General features: G+C 37.8%; 3 protein-coding genes across 14 annotated transcripts in view; 1 reads left to right on the top strand and 2 right to left on the bottom strand.

Moving 5' to 3' along the window:
• LOC105683487 (rho guanine nucleotide exchange factor 11) overlaps positions 1-15,292 on the bottom strand; it is a 28,617-nt gene extending 13,325 nt beyond the window's left edge. For 2 of the 9 annotated variants that reach the window (XM_012396106.4, XM_025746180.2), the window contains exons 1-16: positions 14,497-15,292; positions 11,443-11,692; positions 11,079-11,128; positions 10,747-10,804; positions 6,557-6,774; positions 5,629-5,853; positions 4,675-4,911; positions 3,671-3,964; positions 3,431-3,562; positions 3,195-3,308; positions 3,002-3,100; positions 2,821-2,913; positions 2,545-2,738; positions 2,162-2,451; positions 1,888-2,064; positions 1,732-1,788 (exon numbers count right to left, since the gene is read on the bottom strand). In XM_012396106.4, coding sequence (XP_012251529.2) covers positions 1,732-1,788; positions 1,888-2,064; positions 2,162-2,451; positions 2,545-2,738; positions 2,821-2,913; positions 3,002-3,100; positions 3,195-3,308; positions 3,431-3,562; positions 3,671-3,964; positions 4,675-4,911; positions 5,629-5,853; positions 6,557-6,774; positions 10,747-10,804; positions 11,079-11,128; positions 11,443-11,635 — 2,431 coding nt within the window. In that variant the 5' untranslated portion in view covers positions 11,636-11,692; positions 14,497-15,292. Of the gene's footprint in view, positions 1-1,731; positions 1,789-1,887; positions 2,065-2,161; positions 2,452-2,544; positions 2,739-2,820; positions 2,914-3,001; positions 3,101-3,194; positions 3,309-3,430; positions 3,563-3,670; positions 3,965-4,674; positions 4,912-5,628; positions 5,854-6,343; positions 6,518-6,556; positions 6,775-6,949; positions 6,984-7,073; positions 7,135-7,717; positions 8,377-10,746; positions 10,805-11,078; positions 11,129-11,442; positions 11,693-14,496 lie in introns of those variants that run through there. The other 7 variants (XM_025746179.2, XM_025746182.2, XM_025746183.2 and 4 more) reach the window with 7 other exon arrangements.
• A 134-nt stretch (positions 15,293-15,426) lies between these two features.
• Positions 15,427-19,017, top strand: LOC105683488 (major facilitator superfamily domain-containing protein 12-like). 3 transcript variants are annotated; one of them, XM_012396108.4, is made up of 8 exons: positions 15,427-15,779; positions 16,793-17,128; positions 17,237-17,444; positions 17,521-17,729; positions 17,813-18,172; positions 18,256-18,406; positions 18,524-18,639; positions 18,735-19,017. In XM_012396108.4, the coding sequence occupies exons 2-8, from the start codon at positions 16,822-16,824 to the stop codon at positions 18,788-18,790; spliced, it is 1,407 nt and encodes a 468-aa protein (XP_012251531.2). In that variant the 5' UTR covers positions 15,427-15,779; positions 16,793-16,821; the 3' UTR covers positions 18,791-19,017. The 3 variants fall into 3 exon arrangements, 2 of the variants coding, with proteins under 2 accessions (XP_012251531.2, XP_012251530.2); XR_007279034.1 differs by lacking the exon at positions 15,427-15,779 and adding an exon at positions 16,205-16,691 and having other exon boundaries at positions 18,256-18,436; positions 18,735-18,829; XM_012396107.4 differs by lacking the exon at positions 15,427-15,779 and adding an exon at positions 16,222-16,691.
• Positions 18,801-20,838, bottom strand: LOC105683489 (DNA methyltransferase 1-associated protein 1). Of its 2 annotated transcripts, XM_025746186.2 has the most exons (6): positions 20,677-20,836; positions 19,965-20,568; positions 19,565-19,895; positions 19,336-19,477; positions 19,089-19,243; positions 18,801-19,002 (listed from the first exon to the last, which is right to left on the bottom strand). In XM_025746186.2, the coding sequence occupies exons 2-6, from the start codon at positions 20,519-20,521 to the stop codon at positions 18,898-18,900; spliced, it is 1,290 nt and encodes a 429-aa protein (XP_025601971.1). In that variant the 5' UTR covers positions 20,522-20,568; positions 20,677-20,836; the 3' UTR covers positions 18,801-18,897. The 2 variants fall into 2 exon arrangements, with proteins under 2 accessions (XP_025601971.1, XP_020706601.1); XM_020850942.3 differs by having other exon boundaries at positions 19,336-19,895; positions 20,677-20,838.
• Positions 20,839-27,936: the final 7,098 nt, after the last annotated feature.

Below are 27,936 nucleotides of genomic sequence, written 5' to 3'. Positions count from 1 at the left end.
CTCATCCCACCTTTTTTCATTTCTGTCTCGGTGTAATGTTCATAGTTCGCAAATATGAAGACTAATCTCGTTTAGAATCTTGTCTATAGTGGTATGTTCACGGGATGTGGTCTTCGACTTTCCTAACTTCCTCCATGCTTGAAAAGCAATATTTTTCCTGCATTTAAATCGCCAGAGTCGCCAAGTCGCCAGAAGCTCGGTGGTCAGTTAAACTAGACATGCAATTGTCTGGGAATTCACAAGGCTGACATATAAATAATACGCATCTCAAAACGAAGGAACAACTTTTGAATACTACAATTATTCATACTGTGCGTATTCGCAGATGTAACGTAGCAGGATGTAACTTACAGTTGCAAAGTCAATCCGTTGAATTGCTAATAATTAACCGTCTGTTCAATATGATAACTCGCAAGAAATATATTCTTCGTTTTTTGATAAAATACGCGCATATGAGTGTGCCACACATTTGTCGCATTATCTGCAAATATTTATCAAAACTCTTACAACGACCGCATGGAAAAAATGATATCATACGCAATGATATTTGTACGCATTTTGCATCATATCAAGTTAAATATTTTGGATTTAGTGTCGGAATTTATGTTCGTTTACTCCTGCTTAGTTCCTGTTTTTTGTTTTTTTTTCGATGTCTTGCATAATGAAAATATCAGCAATCGAGAATTGAATTTATTTTTTTTCTGGATATAGGTAGGTGGTTTACGACCGAACGTCGCTGCAGCAAGTTCGCGCGAATATTAATTCGAAAAAAGGTCCAAAGTTTCTGCGCACCGAAATGTTGGCATTCGACCAAGGCAGCGGAACCATTAAAATGCTCTCAAAATCCATGACCCCCTCCCCCCATTTGGTTGAGCGATACGTGTTGTGAGCAAAAACATTTCGCGCATAGGTATGTATATAGACACTGATAAATAACGCTGGTAATTTCTGCCACCCGGTTCATCGATATAACATCTATAAAATTTGCAAACACATAATCTCTGAATTCGAAATCACTTCCGTCTGCACGATGAAAGAGAATACAAAAATAACTGAACGAGTGATCGATAAGCGCTTCACTGATATTGGTCTGGTTGATAATTATTCCTATGGTGGGGAGTAATTTTTTTCATTTTCGAACTAAGATGCACTCACCTTCGAGAAGTACAAACCATTTTACTCTCCTGATGTACTTGCTCGTAGCTTTATGGTATTTTGGTGAGCCCTGTTTCGACGACTCTTGCACTACGTGTCGCATATTATTACTTTACGTGGTATATATTAATAAATAAACCTTTTTTTCACTGAACTATGATGCTACGGAAAACCTCAACTGGGGATTTTATTTATTGTAATTTCGAGTTTTTTTTTATTTCTTATATCGCAACCGACCCAACGAAACCGATAGCTTATCTGTCTAGGTACTTTCAAGGCGATAAGCATTCAGCAAATTACAACTCGAAGGCGAGCTGAGGCGAGGAGAGCTGAGACTTCTTCAAATCCAAGGAGTGGATTTCATACCAGCCGCGGGTAATTTAAAATTATTATAATCCCTGAATACGTATATATCGCAGAAATATGTTCGAGAACTCAACAAGTGGGAGATACGCTCAATCGAATAATGCGATCATTTTGATAATATTTACGGTCTAATTCGTACTTTGCCAATCAGATTTAAAATCGGGCAACAGTTTTTCGTGAAATCAGAAGAATTTTAAGTTTTTAACTCACCATTTTCACCGTCCGTTAGAACCCCAGTATCGTCGTCAGGTTTTTTCACTCGATCGACTGCAAAGATACCGAAGCGAATGATGTTGCGGGGGATCGTGTCAATTCTAGGGTTACTCTTCATCAAAATAACACAAATAAAAAAGAATATATTCTTACGATTGTGTAGAAAATGCTGGGGATGGTGATGATGCGACGACGGTGGCTTACGTTCGGGTCTGATTCGTTCCATGAGTTTGCTGATACGGTCGGGTTTTTCTTTTCTAACAACTAACGGACCCGGACAACTTTCGTCTACTATACGGACACATTGACGATGTACGTTCAATGAACAATCTGTAATACCATAAAGGCGAATGTTGCTACGTCCGATTTGCGCTCTTGGTTACCGGAATGACTTTATTATTTTTTTCCATAAGGAAATTCTACTCACCACTGCATTGATAGCCTTGAGGGCCAACGCCCCCGATGATAGATTGACAATGATTGCAGTAGGTGACAGTAAAGTATTGATGAGCCACAAAATGGTGACCCCGAACAGTCATTTTTCTTGTTTTCCCCGTAAGAAGGCGTGCCTTGATGTTTGACTTGTCTTTTGAAACAAAGGTTGGAATTCTGTCCAAAGTAACGACACGTACTTGGAAAATCTTTGTCAGAATTGTAGCCAGACCAGCAGCTGTTGTAATTTCGCGAAAATCGACGCGCTCTTTTTCTATGTCTTCTCTGGAATATTCGATAATAAAATTTTTTACTTTTGGAATAATCGATTTCTTACCGACTGAAATTTATATGATTATCAAATTAATCATCACTTACAGATAGGGTTCCATTTTTGGTAGAAGAAAAGTATCGATGACCTGTGCTTCTCGGGTTTTGTCGTTCGTACTTTCATCTAATTGCGCGTCGGTCGGTCCAAACAAAGTCCCGAGTCCGGCGGTTCGTTTTTGTTGAAAATCTGCCAATTGTTCGTTCAGTTCTTCCTTGGCTCTGGCTCTCGCCTTCCAGAATATCTATAGAAACAATAGTGGAATAATATCTCAGGAAACCGATCGAAGATCAACTAAAATTACGGAGGATTCTCATAATAATTACCTTTCGCAAAATTTCTTCTTTATCGGATTCTTTCAATAACACCTCGTCTATTTCCCGTGCAACGTTTTCATCGACGTTATTTAATCGTAGAGGCTGAAACAGCGAACAGAAATCGTACGTTGATTGAATGCGATCTGAAAATTTTTCCAAGTTGTGAGCTATGAACTCTCGATTAACTTACAGCGCCGGGTACCAAAAAACTCGAATGTATTTCGTACGCCCATTTTCTCATCTCCTTGGCATTTCCCTCCTTGTAGAGGTCAGTTATCAAGTAAAACAACTGTGAAACAACGTTTTTACGATTATAATGATCCGATAACTGAAACGAATAAGACTAATTTATAAGTAGCGTATGAGTTGATGAAAAAACTCACCAGACTTGAGGGATCGCTGTTGGAAAGAACGTAATTAATAAATACTGCGAGATGCGCATGGTGTCCCCAAAGTCTCGACAGAGATTTAAATGGTCCATGATCTTCGAGTTGTCCCTGATGTGAAGAAAAATAAATCATGTTAAAGAAACGAAAAAGCAGAAACGTTTCACACGTACTAAAAATAAATTATACCAACAAGATATCGCGCCGATCATTCAAAGTGAGACCGTACTTACCACTTCTTGATCACTCATATCGTCATCTTCCATAGACATGATGGGTTGTTGAAGCGGTGGCAATCCAGGGCTGCTTTCGTTCAGCATACCTTGTCGAATGGGCGAAACTGCGAGAAAACTTTCGCCTGAACTCTGTTTAAAAATTAAATAAAAAAAAAAGAATGCATAAAGTGGAATTGAAATTGAATCAGCGCAGAATACCCGCGACGTACCGTACGACATTTTCACATTTGAACTCACATCATTAAGCGTGGAAGAAGCAAGATCCGACGATAAACCGGAAGACTGAGGATACGGGGGTGGCGGGGTACCAGGTGGTGTGACTCGAGGTGGATCATCGAGATCGATACCACTATGCCTGCCAGATTTTGATCGCGTTAAATCGTTCATAGATTCCGAAGCTATGAGACGTCGACTAGCTTCCGCAGGTGATAATGTTGGAAGATTCGTTGTCCCGAGTTGTTCAGGGCTTGATTTTGTTCGCTGATGTTTGTTCAGTGATGCCATAGAGCTCAAGTTAGCTCCCTGTGAAAACTGTCGACATTGTTAACGGTTATATTAAATATTCCAATTAATTTTCATTAAGAACTTCCTAAGCCCCGATACGCTTGCGTTCGTTAGTTGAAGATGTGTCGATATAACCGTAATAATATAAGCGGTGTACATTGGCAATTATACGTGATTGTTAGTTTTCATTATATGTATACACAAATATGAATTTTCTACGATGTACTAATTATTTATTCTGATTTTTCCAAATATCCGCGAAAAAATCATTAGAGTTTTATCCAGTGATGCGTAGCAGCGATCGTGTTTAATCGTGCGCGCCCATAGCTTCCCTTACGATAGTGACATCAGTGTTAAGAAGGAAGAGATGTGAATGACATGTTTGTTGAGGCAACGATTAGGTAATGCTATCAACTTGAACCGAGTATACGACGATCACCGTTAAAATAAATGCACCGTTACACGATATCAAATCCTGAAAATGTATACGTATAAAAGCACAAATGTGTGACATCAAAACCCAGACCTGGGAGACCATATAACATTTTTCGTCAATGTATTTTTAAATTTTTTCGTCTTCGTACCAACGAAGTGCGCAACTTGTATCATGAACGCGAAATATGTTTCGTTAAATTTCACATCTCGGAATAAGTGAATACATAAAATTTTTCAACCCAAGGGGCGATATTTGCAGTGTTTGAGTGATTAGGTGATTAGGTGAGTAGGTGGCTACTTACAGAGATAGGTATACCGTGACTGTTGGCGGGGGGCGTTAAATGGGTCAGCTGATGTCGCTCCAGATCCGACTGGACAGTGTTGTGGGTGTTTGGCATTGGGGTGGGTCTGGGAGGCAATGGGGGTGGAGAAAGACTTTGCATTGACAAGGATTTTCGGGACGGCAAAGGTGGCGGAACGTCGCTTGGAGGAGAATAACGATTCGGGGAAGGTGGAGTGTTTGTTACCAACGAGCAAAGCTGTAAGAGAGACACAACAAAAGCTGTTAGGCGAGGTTAGCCAAAGCCTAGCTACGTGTAGAGACGCTCACACCCTTAATTTTAATTTACGTTATGTAAAACTTCGTCATTTTTTCCGTACATAAAAAATCTGCTTGAAGCCACAATTTTCATCCGATATTTACAAGATGTTTGTAGAACGAGCGCTCGGTTTGGGTCTATTTATTTTCTATAATCGCTTACTAGACAATTCGAGGGGCCTTTTCGATAGAGAGGTATGAAAAAATTTAAGAAACTATGAACGAAGCATATATGTGAAAATCGGTCTCCACACGATGATAAAATACCATCAGAGTTTCTTGAAAGGCAGAAACAATGGGGCGGACAAAAAAAATTAATTAATTTATAACACGTTCAAATAACGAATACATTAATTTTGTTCTATTATCTTTCGCCCTCAAGCCATATTCAAGTTTTAAGCCTTTGATTAGTTAGCATATAATACGAGGAGCATTTTAACTCAAAAATGGAAATGAAAAATCGAGTGAACATATATGTACATTATATAAAAGACATCGATTGCTATCTGAAGTATCGATGAACAAAAAAAAAAAAATGTGTCTGTAAGTAAAGCAGCAACATTTTCTGATTGTTTTACCGAATTCCAACATGGTCGAGAACGGAGAATTTCGATGACTAAAAAAAACATAACTATGATCAATTTTATGCCAAACTCACCTGATCGTTGTTCGTAATAGCAGCGAGCTGATCCTGAAGTGTGCGGATTCGCCTTTCGGCTCCTGCAAGTTCCGTTTGAAGTGTGGTGACATTATTTCCTCCACTACCGCTGACACCAGCTTTGGCCAATCTGCTACGAAGCGAATCAACGTACTGCTGTTCCGTTTCTAACATCTGCTGAAAGGTGTGTACTCGCTGTGTTTCTAGCTGTCGAAGTTTTTCATGCTAAAAAATTCAATGTGCATAAATACATTATTGCAATCACATTTTGCACTATTACGACATAGTCCACAAAATTTTCATGTAGCGTATTTACATAAAGCATTAAAGATAGAAATGGCTATACACAGTTATTATCTACGCAAGCGTGTCGTTTAACACATTTCGTAAAGCTCGTGTAGCTGTCGTACTTTTGTCCCAGACTGCGTAAAAATTTAATAGTCTTGAATTTGTTATATGAAGCCAGTACTTTGTCGAAATAATAATTTGGGTAATAACCGATAGCGATGTTCTATCGGCGAATCAGGAAATCAATATACCTACTTGAAAGCAGAATTAAAAAATTAGGAGATAAATTAAAATTAAAAAGTCAAGGTACAAAGGAGTTGATAAAAGAGGAGAAATAAAATCGTGTGGATCTAAATAATACGTAACGGAGTGAAGGTAAAAAGTAAAAGAGAAGAAAAAAAATACGTATAGTAAGTTATAGTCTTACGTTTGATCGTGATGTCAACGGTGACCTAGAAGCATTTGGTGATCGTTGTGTTAGTGAAAGATACGATAGAGGAGAAACAGAAGAAGAAGAAGACGTAGTAGAAGATGATATGGACGGATGAACGTGTCGTTGGCCAGTGCAGGAGTCAGTCGTGGACATTGCAGACTGACCGCAGTAGAATTGAGCAGAGTTGTTGCTCGAATTTGGACTTACATCGACGGGTTGTGGGCCAGTTATCCGCGCGCTGCAGGGTGCGCCTCCAGCCGGTGCCGTCGATGCCCTGTGGAGGGACGTCGTCGACGGTGGCGAAGAGACCATCCCCGACGCGCCCCCCGTCAAGCTAGCCGGTCGTTGGGCTTGATGGGGCGACAAAACGCCCGGCAAACCCGCCGCAGGTTTTTGTTGTACGGTTAAAACCACCTGCGTCGAAGCTGCAGCACCGAGAAACAATAATAAAAACGATGTGAAAATTCACTGGTAATTTTTAATATCCGGTGTGCAGCATTATTTGGAATAACGACACAATATTTTTGGTCGTGACTGGTTTAGATTCCAATAATAGCTTCTAAGCAAAGAGCTGCGGCGACACTAGGGCGATATACATACGTATAGTTATGCGGTACATGTATACATAAGAAGTTTTGAGTTGTATGAGTCACACAGCGAGATTAAAATCGATCTTAAAAACGGTTTGAATTTATAAAACAACTTTTCAAGATAAGTATCTGACCTCCGTCGTATCGGTGAAATTCTAAAAGCAAGTATCCCTCGATCATGATCGCGATCTAAACCAAGGAGGAAACTTTCTGCAACAGCAGCGCATGCATGAGATGCGAGACACCGAATTGATATATCATAGAGAAATAGCACCACGGATTCTCTAAATAAACGCACAGTCACGCGCTTGCGGTATCATTCCCAAAAGTGAAACACCAAGAAATCGAAAATCTCCCCACGCTCACTACTCGACTGTAATTTTTTTTCTTTTTCTATTTTTTTTTTTACTTCTTATTTGACACAGTTTTCTCGTATGGTCCTGATGCAGATGCACGGTCACGCTATATTAACCGTGCGACTTGCTTAAAATTAGACTACCTTGATCCCAAAATTCGTTTTTTATATATCCTCTCCTTTTGTTGATCGAAACATTTTCGGTCGAAGGGTTCGAAAATTGGAGGTCAAACAAGCCCCTGATCTTGAGACCCGTTCAAAATTAGGCATCCTTGGTCCGAAATCCTCGACCCGTAAGTTGACTCTATACCATAATTCGCGCAGCATCATCTTCCTACCTATAACGATGCGCGGCACCCGCAGGACTTACTCGTAATATGTAAATATCAAATATTTAAATGAATTGTAGAGAAAATTAAGTACCCCAATAAAGTTCGACGGGACTTTGGTCCCATGCGCGCTTCAAGTCGTACGTCGTTGGCGTTCTCATCAAAGAGCGTGTAATATATCTCAGTGAAAAGATATATACACGATTTTCGGAAAAATGTCGATAATGATTCGCGAAAAAAATCTATTTTGGCTCGTTAAAAGCTGATGGAAAACTGCTGCACAATTTTCGGTCACTGTTTTTTTTATCTCCCGTCTCCTGTTCCGCGATTATTATTGTGTAAATTATGAAATCATTAATATTATGGATTACATTGCATTTACGATACATATTTGTTTATCGTATACGGTAGTGTAGTTTTGTTTAAATATGGTTTCTATCATTAATTTTTTTTTATTAACACGCGATGACAATTACGATAGGTCAGATAAGGAGTGATTTAATTACTCCGCGAGCAGCAGTGAACGGGATGTACTTTGTGAGACCATTAATTTAGTGCAACGACGATGTGCGGGGAAAATTGTAGGAAAAGAAACCCGAGATGAACTGCGTAAAAACGATCGGCTCGCAGAAACTAACATAAGTGTGAAGACTGAAGAAATTTTTCGAAAAATAGCTACAGGCAAAGATCTACTCGGCGCGCGCGCGTTTAGATGACGAATATCGCGATGCGACGCCACATCGTATTCGTAGCAGAGGGAAAGAACCGAAGGAACCAACCTGGGGGATTCTTGAAAACGAAGAGCACGACGAGAGGAAAGGGGTGAGAGGTGAGGAGGTAAGAAGAAAATAAGGAAGGGATAGCAATATACCTGCAAATGCGATATATTAATACGAATGACGATATCCAGATGCCACATTCAATCGATATGCGCTTGCCGACGACAGATTAGATCAGACTTTCGAATTCAGATTAGCTAAACTGAAATTCTAAGCGATATTCACGCTAAACTGAGTTACAAGAAAGATAAGATGGAAACACGTTAAATTCTTCCCAAACCCAATAAAATATCCACCCAAAATCTACGAAACTTCAGAATAAAAACTAATATTTAAAAAAATTTCATTTACTCTGAAAAACGCGTCAAATTATTATACTATAAGCGTCCGAATTCCAACGAAATCTAATCTATATAAATCAATTTTATATACACATTCGCATCGGTGTTTAACTCGTAGCATTCCAAACACATCTGATTTTTTCCTCTGCACAGACGACGATCTAGATAATTTTTGTTCAACTTCGTTTCCATTTTCCTCTATTAACACACGCGATTTACGAGGAACTGTATGACTACTGGGTTTTTATTTTTATCTATGTTGAACTTACGTGGATATATAACAGCAGTATATACTATTTTCAAAATTTCTAGAATTTTTTTTCTTTACTTTGCTTTCTAATAATATAAAACTACTGAGTACAAATATGTGAAACTGGAAGTTTCAATTATAGTAAACGTAATTACTTTTGATCACTAATTTTTCTCTAGTAATAGTTAAACGAAGCGTAATAACATTTTTCCTCAGAAGTTATAGTATTTCGTTACCCAGCAATGATGATCATGGTTTCTAAAATTATCCCGAAGGACGTCCGTATAAAGTCGCGTAGTAGCGCAGGTACCTACCTACCTAGCTACCTAGCTACCTACCTACCTACCTAAACGCGATAGTCGTTTCGGACTTAGCTGGGCACGAAAATTTCATTAGAATCTTAGGACTTAAACAAAAGTAGAACCACTCTGCTGTTTCTGATACGCGCGAGAGACCAGAGACGAAATCCGAGTCCTAGAAGCTCGAAGGTTACACATATCATACGTATGCGACCATATGTATAATACTCAACACAGAACGAGTAACAGCAACTAAACGCGTTGCAAAGATAGACGACTAGCCACAAACTACGCATATTATACCATATACCTTCAGTTCATGTTTACCTACAAAAACAGGTATTGTAAAATGATTCGATTATTATAATTTATCGATGCGCGTTATGGATTATAAATAGAGATGAACTCGATATTACTAGTCAGTTTATACGAATTGCACTATCTGCAACTGCGATTGCAATATTTGACTTTTGTCTTCCAATTTATTCGAATACGAAAAATAGGTGTCATTTATCTGAACGTCGATCAGTTTGACGGAGATAAAAATACAAATATATTCATGTATAACTATACCTGTCTCTTATTTTTATACGGTAGTTAGAGGGCGGCTGTCAAATAATTAATAACTTGTTGATTATGAATCGCTTGCGACAATGCAGTGTGCGCGCAAATGTATCTCCAACGGTTACGATATAGCAATAACTTGCAACACGAAAAACGACCAACCAGTGTGAGATAGAAAAAAAGAGAGAATCTGATATTCGAAATAAAAAAAAAATAATACAGAAAAAAACGTAATTTTTTGAACAGGGAGAAGAAGCGAGAAAGGGAAAAGAATAAAGGCACTGTATATGCAAAGCTCTGGCCTTTGAAACGCGGACACCAAAGCGAGACGGATTGTCTGACGAACATTCGAACGAACGGACGGACGGCAGTCACCGCTATAAACTTACACGCTTACGTCAGCGATGCCTTGCGGCCCCGAGATGATGTACGTAATGTTGTATATATATGTACACATCCATCGCATATATGTATGCACGTGTAATGGAACAACAATAGTAAAAATAATAAGGAAAACCAACAACAGAACATAGACAATAATGATTATAACAAACGGTATCATACGGATATAATTAATCGTATCATCGCCATTATTACCGTCACTGTTATTAATCACGGGTTTATCTATCGCCTGGACGAAGAGGTTAGTAAAACTAATATTAGGTAAAAAAAATCCCCATGATTTCAGGGACTAGAAAGTGTGGATCGTGAGGTTTGAAGCATTATGCAACCATGTAGACGGCGAGAACGCGAAGATATCTGCAGAATTTGGTCCACGAGGACCATCGATTAGAATTTGATGCAGGTGACGAACTCGTGCGACTTCTTCGAGGTGAAGATCGCGCGAAATTCCCTTCAAATTAAATCCCCGTCAATTATTCGGTACTTACATTTGATCAACTGAACGACGTCCTTGTGCGTTGACTGCATCACGTTTACACCGTTCACCTGCGAACGCAAAATAATTAATGTTGTATTTTATAAACTTCCTACTCGCAGCTCAGATGTGGAGTCAGTAACTGCCGAGAATTAGTATGAGAATCAAGAATTACATGTAACTGTGCGCGCAGGAGTGTGGACTAGAGAGGAATTCGAAAAATATAAAATAAAATATGACGTCTCTAATCGCACACACCTGAAATATTCGGCAAATGAGAGTTTGAAAGAATATATACCATCCATCGATGTACAAATATATGAATTATGTATCTTGACGATATACCTTGATGATTTTGTCACCGGAATGAAGTCCAGCTCTCGCCGCAGCACCACCTGTAATCAATTGTATCGTTGCGTTAGCATTTCAGTCGACACGAAATACATACATAACGATATCAAATTTCAAGTATTTAAGAAATGAAGCCAGTCGAGTATGTAAAATATCATACTGAACAATTTAATTTCTCTATCGTACATAGTGTAGCTCGGTGTGCAGGCAGATTTCATTAGAAACCAGATCGGGATTATTCCTAATTACACATGTAAAAAGAAGACCAACGAGAAGAAAATATGTTAAAAATCATCCCAGGATAGTTCTTGTTTCATTGCGATCCAGTAACATATAATACAAACACTTTTTGACGTACCTTCCTTGACGGACTGGACGTAGACGGGATTGTCTCCGGAAACTTTCATCCCATATCCCGCGTCGTCCTTGTATACGACGAGGGTAGCGATCGGTGGGGGTTCACCGACCCCGCTGCCATTACCACCTGCGGCGACACCGCCCCCGCCGGCACCACTACGACGGAGAGCGGCACTTCCATTCATCCCTTGCATAGCCTTCTAACCCCGACGTGGCTCACCTCTGCCTGATCAAGGGATGTGCCACTTCACCTGAATTTTTGAAAATATAGAACGTCAGATTATACTGCCGTATACAGTCTGCTTAAATACATAGGGACATGGTGAATAAAAATTTCAATAATAACGTCTGTTCTCTCCTTCCTTTTTCCCTTCCCAAGTATAAAAAGGCCATTTATATTGTATAAGAGTTTTTCAAATATCAACGGTACCCATCTTTCGCACTTATCGCAAACGGGCAGGTGTTTCCTGCTGCGACAACTCGGCAGTATACAGCTCTCACAATCAGCCGCATGATCGCAGAAGAGAAAATGACAATACCACTTATTATAGTTATGGTCGTGCCCATGCGGTACGATATGAAGAAAAAGAAGAAAATTATAAAAGAAAAATAAAAAAAAGTAAGAAAAATGCTGCACCGTGAATAGACCTCATTATTTTTACGTCGTCTCCGCAATTAAAACGAGGACAACATAACGCATACAATATCCCTACGATAATAAAACTGTGAAAATGACTGCAGAAAAAAAAAATAATAATCGCGATACACACTCGTTCAAGAATATCTCGCGAATAAAACGATGGCTAAAATTTTAAGATAGTGCAGGTAACGATGTGAACCGCAAATAATTTATCCGAGTTTGTATAGGGTGAGTCAGGATATGTATGCGGAAGGACGAAAAAGACGGACGTTGCGTTGCACCGTTGAGCACAGTGAGATACAAAGCGAAACGAATGGATATATAGACCGAGGCTGGGCGTAGTTTTGAGCGTAGTTCACCGTTTTTCTACATTGTTGACCCGTTAAGTTTCAATTCCTTGGGAGACCGAGTATTCTACCTATACGTCTATGTATTTACATGACTATATAGCTGTCGCAAACACAATCGTGCGTATGTATCGCACTTAAAAAAGATTAGATATTACTCAAGACGAAAGTTAAGAACAAAGATTAGGGGAAGCATCAAGGACGGTCGAAAATTATTAAATTCTGCGGCACAAGAGTTAGTGACAATAAAAAAAAAAAAAGATTTGCTAGGAACAATTTTTATACATTCGAGCTGATTATTGGGTTTTTTGACTACCAAACATCGAGTAATCGAATAATAAAATATACATTCGTGTTGCTTGAATAATGAAAAGTCGTGCGACTGTAAAAATAGTCTCCTACTTATCGGCTTATCATAAAGTGTTAACGGAACTACACAACTGCAAATTGTGGTGCTGAGCTTTCTGATAAAGATGAATTAACAAAAGAGGAAAAAAATGTTAAACATAACAACGACCGTTTAATGGAGCAGCAGCTACCTATTTCTGTCGTAAGGATGTAGTTAGAAAATTTCTAGCCTGACTCGTTGGTTGTATTACTAATTTTTCTTCTCATCCAATGTCTGGTATTCGACAACCTACGCCAGAGTCGATTGAAAAATAAAAAAAATGAAAAAAAGAAACGGAAATTACTCCAAATATTCTCCACCAAAAGTAATGATACAAGACGGTGTGAATGATCACGTATACCATATCGTGGTGTGAGAAAATTAAAAATGCGCAAATCAATCGGTTTTTTTTTAGACGTCCAGAAATAATCGACAAGACGTTAAATAATTCGATTCACCCTGTATAACGCGTGCCAAGATAAACAACCGACCTGACAACTGAGTATATGACGTGAGACGTCCCTAACTTTTTACCTACCACCTCCTACCAACACATCTGAGAATTTAGACGGTGATCTGTTGCATTTTTGTTACTCTATCAACCGTGAACAGTAGTCGGATTGTCTGATTTTCTGTCAATTTTGAGCAGAGGTAAAAAATACTCAGAGATCTGACGTTTGTATTTCGAGGTGGGCGAGCGTTTTGAACAAATAGTTTTCAAAGTCTCAAGTTTTACGGAATAACTTTGCCTTCAAATACATACGATTACATATGCCTACGCTCATTCATTGATGTGTTTGTAAGTAAAGTCGCGTATGATGATGTTATGCGGGAAAGCGCGTCCTGCAAAGCAGAAGAGGCAGGTCGTACCCGTACGTGTTTGTACCGCCCATAAAGACGTCGGAAATACGATGTATGTATATAAACGCGTTTCGTACGTATATATGTATGGACATATGCATGTATATTATACATACAAACATCTTTGACACACACAAGAAAACCGAAAGCTGCCATCGTCGTCGCCGTATCGTGGTACCTATACGTAACGAACTATGCTGTTCCGACTGACTGCGAAGACCGCAGATTGGGATGCCTACAGCTACTATGTCATACCGCAGGATTATGCTGAATATCCGTCTTTCTAAGAGATGAAACAACAAGCAAATTTCAAGGAGGAAGTGGATTTGAGAGGAAGGGAAGCAACGGTGCTGGCCGATTGACAAACAGGAGTCTGGCCGTCTAATGCCTTCCTGTACTTTTTTTTTCCTTTCGTCGTACATGTATGAAGATACTTACTGAACTAGGAGCCTAAAACTCTTATGAATCCCGTTATCGCGTTAATTAACGTTGCTAGCATACTTTTGAGCCACCCGATGTACGCGTTACGATGAATTAATGTCGCACACGATTAAGTTAAACGCACGAACCAGGAATGATAATCGTTGAGTAGTTCAAGCGTCAGCCCAACAGCTTACGATGAAGAAAAGGGTAGACGAGAATTTTATTGAAATTGACGCTAAATCGTATAACATACATTTTACATACGTATACGTACACGGGAGTATGTGTTGCGTATGCATATGTGTATTAACATGGTACACGAGAGTGGGAAAGCTTACATATCTAGGTAGCATAGCTATGCTGTAGCTGCTGCTAGGTGAGATATGGTTTGCTTACCTTTCATTTAATCCAGGGATTTAGTTGTAGTTTCGGGCGTGTAATTGTCACTATAAATTCCGATGAAATATCCAATCGTTTCCGACTATTGCATATAAAGCAAACTCTGTAACTTCACAATAATCAAAACGGTCCACTACTCCACTGTCTTATAATTTATCAGGCACGATATTCAAATCACTAAAATTATATCACATGCAATGTGCCATAATAATGAAAGAAGTGCACAGGAACATAGCTTGACTGTGCCGCTTTTTTGTTTATCTCACTCTTCTATTTTCTTCACTTTTAAATAACAATACTATAAACTTTCCACAGTAGCACAACCACAGCCATAGCCACAGCAGCACATCACATCACATCACATCATCACATCATTCTCTGCTGATGATAGCTGTGTACATTAGAATTTTATACTCGAGGAGGTTTCCTTTTCTATGCCTTTCTTTATTATAATATTATGTTATTTTGAACGCGTTTCTTACTTTTCTTAATTGTTGCTTTTAAGAGTTATTAGAAAAGTTTTAGAAAATTTATCACTAATTATTCAAACTGGTTGTACAAACACGTTTTAAACATACGCCACTATCAAGGCACTGATTTCTTTTTTTCCTATTAAATGCACTTTGAATCGAACAAAAATACACTCTACTAACAAGTGTCAGCCATCTTGTATCTTAACGAAGCACAACCCATCGTCCCGTGGTGCACTGCGGCGTACTGTCGAGCATTCGACGACAGAATACGAGAGCGCTATGGCGGGCGAAACTTTCAAAATCGCCGGTGACTCTCTCGGTAAATTAAACCACGACCTTCCACAAATCTGCTCAACTGTTTTACCGGTACTTTGATGGAATTTCAAAGTGAATTACCTCCGTAGAGTTGTAAATGAATTTGAATCATTCCGATGATACAATAATAGCTCTTTTTCCCACATCTGAAATTGAAATATAGATATACTGCAAGAACTATTTGATATTAATCAGCCCTCCAATGTCATTAATTTGAGTGATGAACGTTTCTTATCTTTGTTTTGTAGTTAAACTGTTTTAAATTTCATCCGCGGTAATTAGTCATACAGGAAGAGATATCAGAACCGTAGTCTGTCAATATCTTATTTCAATCTATGTTTAAAGCTCATTGTTCACCGCTTCATAATAGTTTGATGCAGTCTTCTCACAGAGGATAATCTTGCAATTGTGTCCGTTACACATGAACATCGTTTTTCTTTTTTGATTCCATAATAGTACATAGTTTTCAGTGTACTATCGACTGCCGTATCGGTGAGTATGTGTAAAGTGCATTACGATAATACTGTGCTTTTTATCACTTTTTTAAACACATACACGACTTCTCGACTGCAATTGGGTTAAATATTATCGGTTGATGTATTTTACTAGCTTTGTACGATGTTCACATATTAATTAATCACCTACCAACGGTATTTACGATGAATAACAAGTTTTATGAGCTATTAATTTATATAACACTATAGGATTTCATTATAACACTATTTGTGCCCACGGTTGGCTGATTGCGGTACTTATATATTACAGTTTAGCGATAACAGCTTCCGATCGTCTCGTCATATGCGTGTCATATTGAATTATAACTAAAGTTGTCAGTGCATACGTACTGCATTAATTGATCAGCCAACAAATTCCATTCGACCACGATCTCTGCTGCACAGACGTGCGGACGCACTGTAACAGACGCAAACGGTTTTTCAAATTGATAACTAAATTTCAATCACAAATAATAACAAAAATGATATCACCAATAACAATATGGTTGAAAAAACTGATGAGTTTTGTCAATTATTGCTGATTAGAACTCACTTTTCAAACACACATCTGTTGACATTCTGACATTGACAGTTGCGCAGCGCTATCTGTCGTAGTCATGTATGATCAGAGTAGCAATTATTTTGTTGGAACATGACCGCTTTTTGTTTGTCATAAGCACGTGAGAGAAGATGGCTGAATAAACGTCACTACGTTTTTCCTGTGAACAAGAATGAGAAACTATTGTAATTTTTTTTCCATTCGGACGCTTGACAGTTAGCCGACAGCATCGTCTGTAATACCAAGAGTAGCGATGTTGACATGAAGAAGTAGTATTGCTCTATGCACAAATTTAATAATAACCCCTACATGCATTTAAATTGATGCATTGTATGTGATAATAGATTTGAGGTAAAAGAATCAACGAAAAAAAACGATTAAATTCCTGAGAACAAGTCAGAATTAATTCAATAGGTATGTAGTTTATCTTTAATTCGTTTCTTCATCCCCAGGAAATCTCTGCCGTGAATCTCTCAAAATAATGGAGGGCTCAACAAATTCTATAACAAATGACTATACCGAGATTGTCAGGAGGCTACCTTGCAAACTCAAAATATCATACGGTGTGGGCCATGTGTTAAATGATATTTGTGCTTCGATGTGGTTTACTTATCTCTTAGTATTCTTTCACTTGGTACTTGGCTTCAGCGCTATTTTGTCTGGAATCATATTACTGATCGGGCAAATTGCTGATGCCCTTGCTACTCCTTTTGTTGGATTACATTCGGATAAAAATGACGATTTCTGGTTGTGCCGTTATGGCAGGAGGAAAACATGGCATTTGTTAGGTGAGGACATGAAGAAATAATGGCGTAGGTTATCCGGAGCTCTTTCAAGTTCTTGTCACTAAAATTGCTTTAAATCCTTGGGTAACTCATTCATCTTTATCTGTACAGGAACGGTCTGTATCCTAGTTTCATTCCCATTCATATTTTCTCCTTGTATAAATTGTGAGGGATCGCATCAATGGGCCCAGGTAATATACTACTCGGGATTTGTCATTATATTTCAATTCGGCTGGGCCGCAGTGCAGATATCTCATCTCTCATTGATTCCTGACCTGACACCAACGGAACATGAAAGAACAGAACTCACCGCAATCAGGTAAAACACATACAATTCCCAACTTTGCATTTCTTCAGGCATTGCAGATCATGAAAGTTTTTATTCATTTTGCCAGGTATAGTTTTACAGTATTTGCAAACGTACTTGTTTACTGTATAATTTGGGGGGTCCTTCATGTAACGAGTGGTACCGCAGATTCGCAGATAGGTCCAAAAGACGTTCATCATTTTCAGACAGTTGTACTGATTGGATTATTCGTTGGCACGATCACTTCTCTAATATTCCATTTCGGTGTTAAAGAAGGTCCCTTGTGCGACACAACAGGTAATCCCACAAATTTTTCTTTCCAAACCAACTGCCGCTGTTGTCTAATTTACTCAGTTTTTACAAAAACTGTTCCATACCAGGACCTCTACGCCGCAATACAAGATCAGCTGGTACTCTGTTAAAGGATATTCAGCTCTACCAAGTCGCCGGTGTATACATGCCCACCAGATTATTCGTTAATTTATCACAAGTATATGTCCCGCTATATTTGCACGAATCTCTCAATATGGCCGCAACATCATTAGCCACGATACCGTTGACTATGTTCATCAGCAGTTTTGCAGCATCTCTGGTAATCGAAAAGTTGAACACTAATTTAGGAAGAAAAATAGCGTACGCTATTGGCGTGATTCTTGGCATTGGTGCCTGTCTATGGATCAGACTTGGAAGTGGAGAAACATATGTTACGTACGAAATATACCCAGTATCAATGTTGCTAGGTAACTATATGTGAATGTGACACCAGTTGGTTTATTTGCTAAAGAAGGTTTATCACCCAAACATATTTATTCATACCTTCCAGGTACCGGTGGTTCTATCATGTTAGTTACCAGTCTAGGAGTGACTGCAGACTTAATTGGGCAAAGCACAGAGAGTGGAGCATTTGTGTATGGTGTAATGAGTTTCACTGATAAACTCAGCAATGGCTTGGTTGTCGGCGTGATTCAGTCCATGTAAGAGATTTGTGGCGGTTGAGAAATATTGTAAATAAGTCATTCTCATGGGCCTAAATTCTTTTCGAGTCCACATCGAATTTCGGTACTGAGAATTTTTTACTTCTGAAATTTCAGGTGTACAACTCACTGTCCAGGATACTACAGAGACGTTCTGACCTTTGCTTGCGGAGGCGCAGCGCTTTTCGGTTTGCTGATGTTAATCCTCATAAAACCTTTCAAACATGATCAAGGTACATAGTTTCTTAAATTTCCAAAGTTCAATCATTGGATCCCATAGTTGATTTTACACTTCCATCTCACTGATTGAATATTTCAAATTATTCAGATTGTCGAACACTCTCCGAGCCCGAGGTCATAGATCCTGAGACGATAGAAGATTGAAACTAGAGACTATAAATGAAGATTCTATTAAAATATTAATAGGTATATTTTTTCTACTATTTCCCTTATGCTTGAAAATGAAACGTATAGGATGTAAATTCGCCGTTCTATTGGGTTACATTGGGTATACTAGGCGATCCGACGACATCGATAATATCTGCTTTCACTTCAGGTATAACTTTGGGCAGAAGTGAGGGTGGAATAGTTAAAGTCTAGAACAATCAGAGCAAAATAATTCAAGTATTAAGAACGGCACAATATTGATCACCAAATATCTTGAGTAAAGCTTTCTAATCACCTTGCCAGGAGCTAATGCTTCATATTGATGTCGCAATGACTGTAGCTCATAGTCACAAGTAGCTAGAGCACCCTTGAGCTCATAGTGGAGTACGATATCGCTACGCAATTCGTTGAACTGTTGACAGATCTGTTCCGTTGGTGGAGGATTTAATTCTGTAAAATATAGAATATGTCAAGACTTGTAATTATGTATAATGGAACACCTAAGCAGATAATTATGTATAATATTAATGTTATATAGTTACCCAAATGAAGCTCAGTGAGCATTTGTTCAATGCTTTTCATTTTTTTCTGGCCAAGACTGCTGGGTAACTTGATCCTTTGTGAACGAAGACTCACTCCGCTATTTTTGAAGTCAGGAAACTTGATTCCAGCTGATTCGACGACCTGGAAATTATTGGTTATTGAGAATATCATCAGAGAACGACAAGCTCCAGTTGAAAAATAGCAATGACTATTCAAGACAAAACTCACATTAGCGGAATCAACCTTAGCAGGTCTATTTCTATTTGAGCTATTATTTTTTTTGGTAGATTTCCTTTCAGTTTTCCTAGAATCGACTTGATGATCTGCTGCGGTGATGAGCTTTTGTAGATCTTGGGTCTTACGATCCCTTTCTTTTTTTCGCTGTTCAATTTTTCGTAATTCAGCCAATAAAGTCTGCTCCTCTTCCACTTGTTCAGGTGTTCTATCAAACAATTTTTTCAGTTGCTCCTTTCGTCTCTTCTCATGCTCCGCATCGAACGTATAAACTTTATCATTGTGGGATTTTGCTCTTGTCAAAGCAGCGCAGACTTGATAATAGCTATTCGAAAAAAAGTGGAGGAAGTAAAAATCTGCAAACCTAAAAGACTTTAGAAATTTATAAACTTACCGTTCCTTCAGATCTTCAACTGATCTATCTGGGAATTTGTTACGATCCCATCTATCTCTGATGATGATAAACCTAAGATCAAATCTTCTGCACAAATCAAATAAGTGATCTGTTTCTGACCTAGTCCATCCACTCGTTACTAAATGCTGAACATATTCGCCATCAGTGTACGAAGGGATTGGAACTTTTTTGTTGAATTTTGCAAAAGGGTACTCTTTTCCAGCATCTGCAACTCGTCTCCAGTGATGAAATACGGCACCATCAGTTCTAGCAGGATTAGTGAATGGAGTCCACTTCCAAGGCCTAACTTTGCGCATTCCAAGTTTTGCCTTTGTTTGCTTGTAACCTTTTCCAGTGTCCGTAGGGAAGAGTGGCGGAACTTCATTGTTGTCCTTGCAAAGTAGAGCAAAAACCTCTCTGTGCATGCCTTCGGGCCGCTTTGGAACTTTGTACTCATATTTTTTTCTGTTTTTCTTGTCCCCTCCAAATATTGCCTCTTTTGTCACCTCAGGAGTTGTTGGTACTTCGATGTCTAAAATATCACGAACGTCCGCCATTTAGATATTGACTGACGTTTATTAATTTGACCGAAATGTCACAGACTCTAGAAACATTAAATCAAGGTTAGCATAGCAAAACTGCGTTAAAAATGTACTGAGTTCTGATAGCATAGGAAAATTATAGAACATTGTAGAATACAAAATATATTTACTTGATATTTCGAATATCCGTATATTTATTACATGTACAATCACGTGTCAATCCTCCAGAACGTTTACTTGACAAACTTGACAATTATCCAAAACCGAGAATTCGTTGCCCCAGTTGCCCAAAGCAATTGATTCGGCGACTTTCGCAAAGCGAGAAAGTACGGAGAGGGACATCTACTGAATCTGTGAGTAACTATACGATGCCGACAACCCTTCGCATACTTAGGGGTGCATGCCAACCGCAGTTAATGTGATCGTCAATAAATCAACCACTCAAAACCAAAAAAATCATTTCGGCATTTACCTTCTGGGATGCGGGGGAAATATAAGATTGTTTTAAATAAGTATTTGCAGACAATGAATGATTGACTCCACTTCTGAAAAAAAAAGTTTTCAGAGGTAATTCAGAAAAATACCCTGAAACATACATGATGTATACATTATGATTATAGGTACATTATGATACATGGTTTTACAAAAAATAAAAAATCAATGTTAGGGACAAAATCTTTCAGACTCAAGAATGGGCCATCGTCCTCTGAAAAAATCCTTCCATAAAAGTCAAAGTTGTACGAATCATTTGGTGACTTTCTGCTTCACGTTCAACAAACCTAAATGATAATTTGGTTTTGTAAAATTTGAATATACATTGCACAGTGACAAACGGTTGAACCTAAGATTAAAAATTTATTTCTGCAATAAGACATGATATTTAAAGCCACACTATTAGCAATTAGAACCATCTGAAATGACGCGTTTCCAAACCACCTTAAATGAGGTAGCGTCCCCGGCTCGTTTCGATTTTTCCCGGGTGGAACGATCGCCAGAGGCACAGTTTGTACAATATGTAATAGATTATATATTCTACATCCTGTGCCAAAAGCCCTATGCAAACCACTAGCAGCTCAGCATCCCAATTTCGGCAAAATAGAATCTGGAACATACAATTGGAAAAAAAAATAATATATAAGACACTTTATATCATAATAAAAGTATGGTAAAATACAGTAGTCTTAAATTGAGACATGGCATTTGCATTATGAATTGCACAAATAAATGAACATTGCATGAATAAAAATCTTATGGATATATGGCCAATTAAAACTTGCGCAAGTCAACTACACCCAAAACATGCACGTACATGAAACACTACATAAATAACATAAAACACGAAACACCACAGACAAATATATAAATATCATAATTCACAATCACCTTATAACTAAACATCATTGTCAAAAAATAATCAAGACCAAAACAGTAAAAAATTTCACACAAAATACTACACAAGGTACATAAAACAAGAAGCAGAACAGACAAATAGATAATAACACAGAATCTATGATAATAATCAATATTCACAATCACCTTATAACGAAACATCATTGTCAAAAAATAATCAAGACTGAAACAATAAAAAATTTCACACGAAACATGCACACAAAATACTACACAAGGTACATAAAACAAGAAGCAGAACAGACAAATAGATAATAACACAGAATCTACGATAATATGATTACGATTTATGAGTTGCAACGTTACGATTTCTGAAAAGAGAAAAAGTATTTGTCAATTAATTAATCAAACTCGAGACCTGGAACATACAAACAAGTGATTAGCATATCAGTATTATACAGAGTGAAATTTTCTGCAAACATAAAAATACGATTGATGTTGAATAAAATAATTTAAGCTGCCAAAATGTCTGGATCATAATGCGCGCCACGACCTCCGCAATCGGAGATGTATTTTTCTAATTCCTGAAACAGAAATTTGGAATGTTGTGAACTCTATGAGGCGATGAAGAACCGTCCAATTGTCCAAATTTGGATATAGAAGTACAAGGTATACGAAGTGCTGATTCCTGAAATCAGAAAGCAAACCGCATATTAGTAGCCAGAGACAGCCTGTGAACAACATTTTATTAGTACGATAAAATCGAGGATCTGAAAAAAAAACTTGGAGAGTTCTCCGAGACTTCGGATTCCTGAAATCAGAAAACAAACCGCATATTAGTAGCCAGAGACAGCCTGTGAACAACATCTGATTGATTAATATTAAAACTAAGAATCTGGAAGTAAAACGATGAATTTTCAGCTGATGAATTCCGTGTGATCATTTAGGGATTGGAATGTATTTTTATGATCCGTGAAATTTTTGCATCAATTCCAATTTATTCGCTTCAAGAAAATTCTTCAAGAGTTCAGATTTCTGAAATCAGAAAGCAAACTGCATTAGTAGCCAGAGACAGCCTGTAAAAAACATATGATTAGTATTAAAACTAAGACTCTGAAAGAATCTTGAGACTTCCTCGGGGAGTTTGAATTCCTGAAATCAGAAAGCAAACTGCAATATATTAGTAGCCAGAGACAGCCTGTGAACAACATCTGATTAGCAATGACCTTAAAAACTAAAATGCTAAAACCTAACACCTGTAAGAAAATTTTATTATTATTAATAATCTGAAAGGTAAAATTTTGATTAGTATCTTACAAATAATCCCGTGGAAGTCAAGTACCAGGCACAAAAAGGTGCGATAGTACTTGATTCCTTACAATTTTTCGGTTTTTGGGTTTAAAACGCACAAAGCGTTGACATTTATGTTTTAAGTGCCAAGTCCGCGCGCATACGAGCAGCAGCGACGGAACTTGGGTTTATATTTTACTTTAAATACCTGAAAGAAAATCTCTCACATCAAGTTTTTAAAGCGCCTTGCAAGATGGCAAGTCACGCTAAAAATGGCCCAATCGGGCGTACAAGACATAAAATATATAAACACATAACATGCGATTCCTCGTCCGCGCGCTATATACCCGCGCGAGCAGCGTCAGACTTGGAATATTTATGCTAATGGAAATCGAGGAAATGCAATTTTTAATCGCATCCTTCTATTCCAATTAACATTGGGGAGTGGAAAGGGGGAAGGTTTGAAAATTTGTGGCGTGGCGGTCGGTGGTCCTCTTCGACGCGACGTCTTCGAGCTCAACGTCCACCTCACTTCCATGCACCACGGCTGGTACGGAGAGCAAAGCGGACGTATTTTGCCCATTCCAAGTGACCGCGAATATTAGAATATTACAGGGAAGCAAAGAACTCAATCTAATTTAATTCATTTAGTTGGGAAGGAAAAGTGTCTATCAGATCTCAGCAAAGAGACCTAAGAGATCACTTGAAAAGAATTGTAAGAAAAATATAAGGTGAAATATTGCAAAAAATGAGCTAACGCAATTGGATGAACTCTACTCAATTGATCACTTGGAATTGCTGTGGACAGAAAAGTTATACACTTCCGATTTCTTGCCTACCCATATTGTTCAGCCCACATCCCACCCAACGGTTAAAACTATGACTTGCACACTCGCACTCACATACTGCACATACATACCAACTATAAACCCTTCGCGATACATGAATTTACCTATACCTGCCTTTCACCTATATTTATCCAAGAAATGATTTTACTGACGAAAACCCCCGATTCATACCAGCGCCGGCGCTCCGACATATTCGGTTCACATTCACTTTGTCAAACTTTTGACAACTGACTCTACAGGAAAAAAAAAAAAATAGAAAAAAGATCTTCTCAAAGTGTAAGTGTGTTTAGGCTGCCCACGCCTCGGCAGAAGCCGTGATTTTGAAGAGGTGTGTGTTCTTTAGGCCGAAATGATTCAAATTTGTATATTTTTAACAAGAAAAGATTAAGGGCTGTGTGTGTAGGGGAAAAAAATTCCCATATGTTTGTACATCTCATTCATACCAATCTTACTCATACATATCACATTCATTGCCGTGGTATCTCGTTCAAAGACTCACCATTACCTGTTGTGTGTGAAAATATAGTACGGGCTGCCCATGCCCTGGCAGAAGCCAAAGAATTTAGCAAATTTTGAAAAGGTGTGTGTTTTTGTGAGCCGAAATTTATATTCAACATTGAAAATCTTTGAATGATATTAGTGACTCGATTTCAATTGATTTTAATTTTTTAATACTTTGATATAATTTCATTGGAATCTTTGAAAAATGAATTTAATCGATCTCATATCTATTTGAACTGACAATTAGAAAAAAAAGCTAAGGGCTGAAAGATTTGTGTGTGGGAGGAAAAAATCTTATATGATTAGACATCCTAGCTATTGTTAATTTGAACTTACTTTCTTAATATACGTACTGAGCGCAGACTTAAAAGTTAAAATTAATTAAAACTTAATATATTTATGTTAAAACTAAATAATAATTCTTAAGTTATTTTCTATATTCCTTAAATATATATGTTGTGTGTACATATATGTTTTTATCAGCCAAAATTCATCAAACTTTGAAGATCTTGAAATGGCTTGAATAACGTGATTCTCATGAATTCGAATATTTACATTAATCTTTTGAGAATTTCATTTAGAACCATGTTGAAAAATATTATAAGCAAAATAATGATATACTTCATATTAATTAAGGGCTAAAAATATATGTGTATGGAATGGGGTTGCTTATGACTAGTTTTTTGTTTTTTTTTTCCTAATGCTAACAAAATATAAAATAGGTAGTGGAGTAATATTTTTCGTTGTTCTGCATTCCATCTCATTGTCAGAAGAGAAAAGGTTGTCGAAGATTCTTCTCAATTCAAAAATTTGAAAATCCTAATTTATCCATCAGACTTAATCGTAATCTTAATTATTTTCATACTTAATCTATACCTTAAATATTTTCATACTTAATCTATACCTTAAATATTTTCATACTTAATCTATACGATGTCCGCGGTAGTTTCTTGATGCTTAATCGGATACTTAAAATTAACAAGAGAATCAGGGAGAAGAGAAGATGTTGAAAAATATGTATTTACATATTCATCAGTTGAAATTGATTAACTTTGAATGAAGGAAAATGGAAAATAATTAGAAAATTTTTCATTTTCAAAAAACTAATCACAAAGTTTTGAATTGGTTGGAGCTGCTGAACATACCTGATTCTCATAGAGAAAGTGAAACTATGGTAAAGGACCACCATTCGAACGACTAAATTTTTTCTACCGTTAAGTGATCGACGTAAACGAGATCAATCACTAAAAATTACTACATAATTCAAGAAAACGCGTGGGCCGATCAAACGATGGTCTTTACCGTTGCCTATGAGCTGCACACTCTCGCTTACAAGGTTGGTGGATGATGATGATTTTATTTGAATAGTTTATAATGTAAAAACTATTCGTTAACTGACTAATAGATGCTTATAGATTGACTGACTGAATGGTTTTGCAAAAGAATTCTATATCTGTGACTCTACAAAGTGCAGGTGCGCTATGCTCAACGGCAACCAAACCTGCCATTACCTGAGCTAATAAAATTATTTTTAAATCTAAAAGTACCGCCACGCCAAGAGAAATGGGGAAGGGGGTAAACTTATAACTAGTTATAAAATACAACGACCCGATGCCAGCGTTCACCATCGTGTGAGCTGGCAAACAAATCGAGGAAATCTGACTGCTGGGACTTACCCCATCGCTGCCGGTACCAAAACCGGACCCGAGCTGGTTCCCAAGCTCGGAGGTCTTGGATTTTATCCGGAAGTCTCTGCCTCCCTGATGGCTAAAGATGTGTAGTAGGTGTGATGTGATGCTCCCACGAAGAACGATGCTCTAAAATTGGCGAGGAAAAAAAACCATAAATAACGAAAATCAAAAAAATTCGTGAATTCAGAATAATAAGTGGTTGTATAAAATTTCAAGTACCGAGATTTTTCACTTTATGTGAATGGTGATGATCACCTACAGTCGAGGTGACTCCATTGCATCTGCAGCATAGATATATCGCATGCAGTAAAAACGATTATCTGCAATAAAAAATTTCAAAAATTTTATAAAGAATTCAAAATTTGTAAAAAATGATATGAAAAATATTTGAATTTAAAACCCACCAATTTTTCCTGAATCTGGTGAATATTGTAGACATCCGGTTAAAATAGCTATATCGGATTCTTTCAGGAAATTCCAATTACAGAGATTTAAATATAAGAGATCCGGTTGAAGTAGCTATCGGATTCTTTCGGAAAATTGACTCCATTACATGTGCAGCATAGATATATCGCATGCAGTAAAAACGATTATCTGCAATAAAAAATTTCAAAAATTTTATAAAGAATTCAAAATTTGTAAAAAATGATATGAAAAATATGCGGATTTCAAACCCACCAATTTTTCCTGAATCTGTTGAATATTATAGATATCCGGTTGAAATAGCTACATCGGATTCTTTCAGGAAATTCCAATTACGGAGAATTAAATATTACAGATCCGGTTGAAGTAACTATCAGATTTTTTCGAGAAATTTCAAACTCGAAGATTTTCCACTTCACGTTAAAGAATCGACGATTACCCAGCAGGAACATTGTTATCTAAAACTGAATATCAAAACTTTTATTCCAATAAATTCCGTACACGCAAGCAACAAGAATCAAGGAATTCGGAAAGAATCAGCCGAAAAACTATCAAATTCCAAACTCACCATTTTTTTTTTGAAGTCTAGTGCACAGGGATCCGCTTCAAGAAGCTTCGAGATCCTTCTCAGCCGTGTGTTGCTGGCTCCGAGTTCTGTAATGCATAATAAAACGCATATAAATATCGCAGTTGTAAATAAAATCTAAGATGGAATAATAATCGCATGTACCGCGTCCGTATTCACGAGAAAAATCACATCCCGGCATTCTAATTGTTAAGAAACTAACAATGAGCGAAAAATAATATCTTCACCTCTGTTCGGCCACTAATGCGCAGTAAACTACGAACAAGCTCAAACAAGTATACCGCAGTAGTCAACAATTTCGAAAATCAACAATTCAAAACGAAAAAATATTAACCCCAAATCGAGATATCAATGCGACGTGGTAATTGTTGTTGCGAAGCAAAAGTTTGAACGCGTGAACGAGTCGTACCGAGTCCAGCCGAAGACACCCGACCGCCAGCGGCACTAAATGCCGCTGCAGAGAAATTTCGAGAAATTAATAAAATCAAATCTCACCAATTCCCATATCAGGAAGAGCGAATATCCGGTACGAATGCTCCCAGATATTTGTAGGCACCGATAGTGCAACTCAAATCGTCCGCGAAGATGTTAGGCTCGCTGCAAGAATTCAAAAATTATTCACAATGGCGACCGGTCTAGACTTGTTGCGTCCCATATCGCCACTATTAATATGTTTTAATAACGCATCCATACCGTCAGCTAACTTAAGCTGGTTCGAGTGGTCCCATCGCTGATCGTCACTTG

Source organism: Athalia rosae, chromosome 6, assembly GCF_917208135.1.
Source record: "Athalia rosae chromosome 6, iyAthRosa1.1, whole genome shotgun sequence".
Taxonomy (NCBI): Eukaryota; Metazoa; Arthropoda; class Insecta; order Hymenoptera; family Athaliidae; genus Athalia; species Athalia rosae.
This window is presented reverse-complemented; position numbering and strand designations above follow the sequence as displayed.